Source organism: Apteryx mantelli, chromosome 4 (assembly GCF_036417845.1).
Source record: "Apteryx mantelli isolate bAptMan1 chromosome 4, bAptMan1.hap1, whole genome shotgun sequence".
NCBI classification, from domain to species: domain Eukaryota; kingdom Metazoa; phylum Chordata; class Aves; order Apterygiformes; family Apterygidae; genus Apteryx; species Apteryx mantelli.
In genome coordinates, this window is record NC_089981.1 from 67,369,889 (window position 1) to 67,378,834 (window position 8,946).

General features: G+C 39.7%; 1 protein-coding gene across 2 annotated transcripts in view; it reads right to left on the bottom strand.

Annotated features, from left to right (window-relative positions):
- The window catches only part of STON2 (stonin 2), a 63,439-nt gene extending 54,756 nt beyond the window's left edge, over positions 1-8,683 (bottom strand). The window contains exons 1-3 of one of the 2 annotated variants that reach the window (XM_067296885.1): positions 8,596-8,683; positions 7,890-8,144; positions 905-1,102 (exon numbers count right to left, since the gene is read on the bottom strand). In XM_067296885.1, the coding sequence (XP_067152986.1) occupies positions 905-1,102; positions 7,890-8,144; positions 8,596-8,683 (541 nt within the window). Of the gene's footprint in view, positions 1-904; positions 1,225-7,889; positions 8,145-8,595 lie in introns of those variants that run through there. The other variant, XM_067296887.1, reaches the window with a different exon arrangement.
- Between the last annotated feature and the right edge of the window lie 263 nt (positions 8,684-8,946).

The window sequence follows — 8,946 nt, forward strand, 5'->3', positions numbered from 1 at the left end:
TCATGGAACCAGCAAATCAGTTTTCATTACCAACTTGGTTAGCCATTGACCTTCCTCAGACTGGGGTAGGCAGCTTCCAAGGTACTTCGGGTGTTTGCTTCTGGAGTGGCTTGGTTTCTCTTTTTGTATCCTGACACTGCAGGATAAGGAGGAGCTCTTCTTGTGCGCTGTGGAAGTCTGCTTTGTCACGCAGGTGCTCTGGTCATCCCAGCTCTGGGTGACACTGATTCCACCACTGTGCTCTACTTCTGCTGCTCCAGAAATTCTGGACTACAACTAAAGCACAGGGAGCTACAATGCCATGGAACAAATCCCTCCACACTCACATCACCATCTGGCATGAATGGATCTCTACAAGGCCAGGTAATACCCTTAAGGATCAAAAATCTGCTACTAAACCACCCTTTGCCATCTCCTACACTGTCTCTGTATTATTCTACAGTAACAGTGCAGGTAGAGTGGAAAGAGCGCATCCACAGCACTGGATGTGTGCTTGGCACTTGCTGAAACAGAGAGAAGCATGCAGAGCTGAAACTGCCTCAGCCAAATACATTGGTGAGCTAAGAACATTTCTGCCCAGAAGTTCAGGATGGGCAGCCAAGTTCTCCCACAATATACTGAGAATCAGTTCTGAGATCAGCTTCAGCTAATGTGGCACACAGAAAAGAGAAATACTCCAGCATTTCACTCAGTTAAGTCCAGCAATAGGTATGCAGTTGCATTTGCTCTTACTTTGGGAGTCTGCAAACATCATAGGTGTGTTAAAACCAGGTGTGCTTACCAGGGAATTGGACCAGAACCAAGTTTTTGTCCCACTAATCCATCAATTCGTTTCTGGACCCAAGATGAGTGAGTTTGACTATTATCAAAAAGACAGACAGAAGTTTGAAGCCTTCCCTCTTACCAGCTGAATCTGCTGCAGATGTTCCACCACTTGTCAAGTCCTCAGTATTGATCGACTGCAGATCTGTGTAGGAAGGAGCAATGCTTGGGCTGCTAGTGTCCTCTGAGTTGGTTGTCCAGCTGCTCTCTGAGGCATGGGCTCGTCTCTCAGAAGAGTCAGAGGAGGGGGAAGTCCAGCTGGGTGCTTTTGATGGAGACACTGGATGCAGGAAAGAAACAGGCATCAGTGATGGACTTACCAGAGGAATCTTGCAGAAGTGGAAGATTGCAACTATTCTAAAGATATGCTCTGTCATTGTACTGAGATTCTGCAAACAGATTCCATATCCACAAAAACAGTTATTTTAGAAAAAAGCATACAGTAATTTAACTAGTGACTGCCACTTTTACCCTCCACTGCATGGAATCAGAACTATTCAACTGTCTGCCTTGGATCCCAGATGCTGACAACTATAAGTTTTCCTGCTGCTCAAGTATTTTAGAAGCTGAGGCTTTTCAGAGCAGGAAGATTCCATATTTCTGCCACTAATAACAAGATCTGAATATCTTTATTGTGCAACACAGTTGGGTTCTTATATCATCATAGATTTTTATAAAGTGGCTTTATTATATTTAATTAAGCATTCCCCATCTGTGCCAGCCACTTGAATGTAGTAGTCATTTTAGGAAGGCTTAACACAGGAGTAATATAAAAATAAAATGAAAATGACCTACTGATGTGAACTAAAAATGGCTTTTATTTCTGAACTGGTGCAGATACAGCATAGATTACCCCAATTTAAATAAATTGCATGAAATTTCTGCTCACTTTAGGCCAAAAATCTTGTTCTACTCACTGGCCAGACTTAAGTGCCAAAAACCAACTCCTGCCTAACCACCATCCAGAACTGATAAAACAATCTTACACATCCATTTCTGAATTTCTATTGTATACTCTTTGACCACATTATTATTTGAATGTTAGGAGTAATGAGTGATTCTAGTGAGGAAGTAAAAAAAAAGATGTAGTAAAAAAAAATTGCTGAATTAAGGAACAGTGTATTGGTAGAGACCAATTCTAATTTAATCTCAGCATAACAACTGTTTTTTAAACTAGTACATCTGTGTTTATCTTCTAAACCCACAGAGATCTCAATGCATCCCAAATCTTGCATTTACAGAATAACCTGTGATACAGAGGTTCTTTTCTCAGCACATAATACATATCCAGCTTTTGTTAGATTGACTGATACTTTGGAAGACAATGGCAAATTAATATTAAGGAGGATTTATCTCTATCTACTCATAGCTTAATGGAAATAGTGTGATGGGCCTTCATCTCATTATGGAAACATACCTACCTTGCTGTATGCATACAGGGACCATGCAAACAGTGCTCCCTGCCTTGCCAGTTCAGAAGTGTAAATTTATTTTATTTACAGGTAAGCAGACACTAATCTGTTTATATTTGCACAGCTGTGGCCAATGTACTGAGCTGCTTTTAAGTAGAGTCATGCCTAAGAATGAGGGACTGAAAGTTAGGCGAGCTATCCCCCTTATGTATGTTGACAGTTGTTGAATTAGAATGACATGACCAAAACCCCACCTTTCTCCCCAGTAATTCTGCATTGTGTTGTGCTTAGTCTGGTAAAAGACATAATGCCTGTAGAGAAATGATGACAAGCATATGATTATAATCTGCCAGTTTCTCCCTCAGCACTTTCATTAAACATGGCATTAGGTATCTGAAAAGCCAGCCTTAAAAATTTCACCTGAAATTGCTTTGACAGATGGAATGTTTTATTTGGACACAGAAGGCAAGCTTAAAAACTGAGCTCCTCATAGGAACCAGTGGCAAGAGCCAAGTTTTTCTAAGTGTGCTTTGTACTTGTCCCCTATAGTAAATCAATGTTCTAGGTTCCTCAACACTGAAACTCAGAATTAGTAAAAGTGTATTTTTTCTCATACTATGTCAAATAACTACCACCAATCTTGAAAAACAAGATAAGCTGAAGTAAACATCTGCACATATTTAGGCATAAATATTCAGATATTCTTCAGATATTCCTGCTGCTCTCCAGCCTCTCAAAATTGTGGCAAAAGAATTCCTAAATGAGGTAGTTTTTCCCTAGGATTTTAGAATTTAATCTCTACTGTTGCTACATGCAAAGTTAAGGCCTTTCAGTTGCAGGAATTCTCAGAAATCTGTTTGCGTTGAAAGAGCAGCGCCAGAATTGTCCCCAAAATGCAAATCCTGTAGCATGCATAGATACTGCAAATCAACTCATTGTTTCCCAAACTAAAAAATATGTTTCTCTCCACTTGCATTTTATTTTGTTTTCTTGATGCATTTGTTCATGGCACCTTGGATTGGTTTTTAATATGCAGATTTATCTTTAAGCATTCATTCTTTTTTGGTGTTTTGGGGACCTATTCCTTGATCCCTATACTGAATTACAATAGGCCTTGTTAGCATCAGCACTGTTTCCTATCATATAGCACTTTAGATTTTTCTGATTTTAGGACAGCACCACAGTTTGTCAAGTTTTCAACTACTGATTTCTTGTGTGGCATATACTTCCTGTTTTCAGACAGAACAGCACAAAACAGTTAAATTGAGATTTGCCTTACTGTGGGATAGCCTCCCAAGGGACATGGTATGAGTCCAAGTTACTTGAGCCATTGAAAACTAGACAAAGCTCTTGGGAAGGAGGGGGGTGGAACAGATGATGTAATAGATTTTGCCTTGCTCTAATTTTGGTGCTTTGCTGAATACCTCATTGAATTCAAGACTGCAGCTAACACCAGTAGAATATGAGATTGCTAGCTGAAGGCCCATTGTATAACAAATGTAAATGTTATGTCACCTCTTGGTTGCGATTATTTACATATTGTGTAACATTTCTGATAGGAACATTTGGGCAATTCTAAAAATCTCATTTTTCATTTTTGCAGTATCAGTTTAGGCTAGCCTGATAATAACTATGAGAAAAATCATATTTCTTCTTTTTCCATCAAAAGGAGAATTGGGAAAAGGATATCAGAATGCATCATTTCTGTGACTAAATATATCTGTGGCCTTGCTTAAGAGTTATTGATTCCCAGGGAGAAATCCCCATCATTTAGCAGCTGTCAGTTATCTGCTGATGAACCTGAAAAGCAGAAGTATTTTGAAAGAAAGATTTTTGCTAGCATTTACTCTGGCTGGATTTGGTAGAATGAAGGGTTTACAAGAATGTCCTGAATAAAGATAATTTCTATGAGGCTCAAAATGTGTGTCTTTCATTTCTGCACCTCATGCTTTAACCTCTCTTCCTGCCTTCCGAACACTTTGTCTATGTTTTCAGCCCTGTCCCTGGCTATCACTCCCATTGATTTCTGCTCTTCCAATAAGGTCTCCACTTTCCCCAGTAAAACAAAGGCCCAGCATTAGACTTGCTTTTCTTGTAAACATATTTCCTACAGGATAAAAAAAATGAATCCCATGTAGTGGTTAAGTGTTAATTTTTTAGATTGTGATCATTTTGGGAAAGAGATTCACCTTCCAGGGAATCTGTGCAAAAATACTGTAGCCCTGAAGCCTGAACAAGATAGCATTTCTCTCTCCTAGGGCCTGTCCTCTCTGTTCTTCAGACATTCTGGAAATGCCATTCTGCAAAGCCATTTTCAAAATGTGTTTTCAGGCAGCCTGGCCATCAGTCTGGGTAACTGCCTAGTTAGCTCTGCAGCTGCTTCAGTGTGGAAGGACACACAGACGATTTCCTAACAGTGTTGGAGCCCTGACAGGAACATGGTTAGGGCGCTGAATCTTCAGGACATTGCTCCTTACAGCTAGCTACACAGAAAATAGATTTCAAACATTTCCCTCCTTTTCACTCCAATGTGTCTGCTGATACTTGGCATTTTTACTCTGCCCCCGTAACTGGCTATTTGCTATTGTTCTTATGAGGGCTGTTTGCTACTGCAAATGAATAATGCTGTCACCACAGGCTTTCCACAGAGCGTGTCAGTGTATGGAGGTTGTAATAGAAAAGTCTCTGGCTTTGTGGTTGCCCATAGAGGAAAGATGTGACCTGCAAATTAATTGAAAACAACAAGGCTGAAGTTTATCCTACTTCTTGCTGTCAAAACCCCCCCAGGGTAGACAGCCAGAGACAAAGCCCTGTCATTCACTCTGCTCTGTGACCTGCCCTTTACAGGCTGTCAGGTGCACTTTTTCTGGCCATTTATAAGATGATCTCCAGAACAGGCATGGCGTTAGCCCACAAATAAGTCTTCTAAAGTAAGCGATATTTACGTCACTGCATTTTAGAAGTCTCCTTAGTTATATAGCTAATAGAGGGGAAACAGCCTCCCATGCAAGACTTATACAGAGCAACAAAGTAAGGTTCCTGATCTGATTGCTAGAGGAAACATCCTCCTCCATTAATCTCAGATGCCAGAAGTTACAGAGTGTGGATGTCCCCATGTCCCCCCCTAGTGGCATAGATCACTCTGCCCCTCACTCATAGATCACTTGCCCCTACAGGGCAACAATGCCTTCTTAAAACACTAGCGCTTTTGAAAAGTCTTCTCTGATCACTTATTTTGGATATCCAAGAGCTGTGCCTGCAACCTGGTGTGACTGCAAGAACACAAACCAAGAGGCACTACTTTTGCTGAGCATGGACCATTGAGACTGGGCCACAGCCCTTTAAGAAAAGGAATGAAGTAATAGACTGTGAAATGAGTTTTATGAAAGCCGTTTCGTTATGTTTGATTTATTTAGCTTCATCAAAAAATACATATTTTCTTGTTTAATAAGAAAGTGCACTTAATGTTTTCCAATCAACAAGGAGATCAAAAGCTTAGTAATGAAATATGGTGTAACAGCAACCAACAGCACCATTTGAAAAAGTATGTGCCTCTATGAACCTCTATGAATAAGAGCAGGAACTCTTGTCCTTATCATTTCCACAAGAAACTATTTTACTTAACCATGGAATTAACTAGTAGAGAGGTAGAGCACCTCAGGTTTACAATTTTACAATTATGAGTACTATTCCTTCTCTCTTCGACACCAGGATCAGTAAGTATTTATAACTAAGAAGAATAGCCAACAAATAAACAAAGATGAGGTGGTCTTACGCAGAGCTTAAGAGAAAAATTTATGCTGCAAGATTCACCCACCTTCCTCTGCACAAAGTGCTAATCACAGTCTCATTCGGACTAGACTGTAGCACCCATAAAAAGAACAGAAGAAAAACAAAAAGCCCCAAAACCCAACCCAAAATTGCCAACTCAAGTTTTCTGATAGATGTATTATTGATGTTACAGGGAGTATTTAGACAGACTCAGTAAGCAGAGTAAAACTGTAACTCTTTAAACTACTTTAAATAACTAGAAGTAATGAAATGAAATTATTACAAGAAGTTCAATTTAAACATAAAAAAGTAAACATACTTTCTCTTTGGGCAATTTTTCCAGAGTCTCCTATGAGAAGGGACAAAAAATTTCTTTACTTGAGACACGTCTGGAAGAGTTAGATGAACATATTCTATCCAAAAAGAAACAAAATGACCAAAATTTGCCCTTATCAGTGAATAAACCATTTGCTGAAAAAAATGAACCCAAGTGAAATTTTCAATACTTCATATGAACCCTGTGCATAAAGAAAAGCTAGAAGCTCATATAACCGTATCTGCTAACATAGTCTGAAGATGTAACCCAAAGGCTTGGCATGCATATCTAAAGTAAATCCGAAAGAACTTTTACAGTGGAACAAAAGCACATGCAATCTTGGAGTTAGGGTCAGCTTCTGCTGTCTTTGTAATTCTCAAACTACTAATATCATCAATAGGCAGCAAAAAGTACTGATGGAAATTAGCATACTAGTTCTTCGTCTAAGTCATATCATTTTCTTCCATTTATTTTGCCAGCAAGCTACTGACCAAACACTACCAGAGCTTCCGCCATACTAAGAATTTCAGTATTAGTATTGATATGCACGTGGAGTGCGGAACAGATACCAGAGTGATTCATGCTACCAGAGCTCTCTGGTGGAAATTTGTTCCCAGTCTCCAAGAGCCTCATGTCCCCTGTTAGGAGCTCAGACTTGGCCCAAGTAGTAAGAGTCTTCAGCTATTCTTGAAAGACAGAAGGCCTCCATCAACCATTTTTTTCTATATTTTCCCATTCATGCACATTGTAGCTGTGGACCTGTCCTATCACTTCATGCAAACACATTTTTTTCATTTCCTTTCCCATGATGGAAGCTAGCTTTGCAGAGCGCTGAGTCACTGGATCATCAACACAGCAACTCTTGGAAATGCATTGGAATCTGTAGAGTTTTTCCTAGTGTTTCCCCAGTTTTGTTCTCTGGTTCTGTTTGGATAGCACTCAGACCAGAAATCTTTAATAGCAAGAGCTGCATTAGCACTCTAGACAGACACTTAGCCCATAACGGTAACACAGTAAGAAACCCCACAAGACTACCTTCTCTCCCAACACAGCCTACTACCAAGTTGTGGAACTCTGCCAGAAGCAATACGGGAACTAACATGAATTAAAAAAGGAAACAACCACAAAGGAAATAGTGAACGCCATTCTTTCAGTTCCAGGTTGCAGAGATGAAAATGGCTCAGAATTTCTCAGATGACTGTTCATACATGAACATAAGAAGTGTCACTACTGAAAACATCACTACACTGTTTCCCCATGAATGCACCTGTTGGCAGTCTCAAGACACAAGACATAGGTTGAATGAATCACAGAACCCTTTCATTTTCTTTCCAAAAAGAAAAGACATTGGGTCTATACTGCTGTTCAATCCACCGACTAGTGTTTGTTCAACTCAGAACTAAATTATGAACCCTTTTTGAAACTCTCATAAGATTAACTGTGTTAAAATACAATACAAACTAACCAAATTCAACCTTTGGAAATCAAAGAGCAAGGAAAAAGTTTTCCAGGCCCTCACTGTACTCTGTTGCATTATTAGAATGGACCTTCTCATGCATGTGCCTCACCTGCTTGTGGATGGGTTGGTGGAGCACTGGTCCATGGTGCATCTTCAAACTGAACCCAAGCACTGATGGATGACGACAGACCACCTCTGGGAGACACATGGTTCCCAAGCACAGCAGAATCCACCTTGGGCTTGTCAGCTCCATCATTCAGATCGTTGTGGGTGAGGTCCTGAAATTCTCCATCCACATTATGGTTCTCTTCTGAGGAGGTGTCTGAGGAGGAAAAACATTTTTCCAGAGGCTCCTCAGTGCTACCTAAAATAAAGACAGAATGGAGAGACGGGTAGCAATTGCCATTACTTTTTATTTTTTGCTGAAGTCTCAAAATTTGCCATTAAATGTAGGTGCAAAGTTTTGCATCACCTAATGCAGATTTTAATCCAGCAGTGGGCTTAGGTTTGCACTTGATAATAAGTGAGACTTCCTCTGTGGTCCTTTGGACATTGCCCTTTAAAAGCAAGTAGAGAACCAAAGCCTATAATGGACCTATTTTAAAAAAAACTTCAAATAAGGGTAGCGCTTTACGTTTTTTTGCCCAAATGCTCCTATTATACAAGGGTAGCAGGAGATAATTCAACCTCTGTTCATACTGCTTCCTCTAAGAAGGCAGGCTCTGTGATGCTAAATATATGACAGTATTTGGTCTAATTTAAATAAAGTAAGTTTTAAAAGATTCAAAAAAAAAAAAAAATCAAAGATGTCTTACCTTGTGGTTTAACAGGGAGGAGCAGGTCATCACTGAAGGACACCCACTCAGATTGGTGGGAAGCAATGACACCAGTCAGAGACGTCATATTCGCAAAAGGCTCCTCATCTTCCCTTAGAGATTATGAGGAGTAATCAGAATGGGAAAGCACTGCAGTGAAGATGAGTCAGTATAGGGAAACACCTCCTTTGTGCCTTTTCTTTTCAAATGCTGTTAAGATAAGAAAGGATTAAATCATATCTTTTAGAAAATTAAATGGAAAAATGAGTGCCACCATTCTAGTATTACAGAATATTAAAACACTTTGATTACCACAGGTACAGTACTGCCAAAATGTTGCTACCTTTGAGA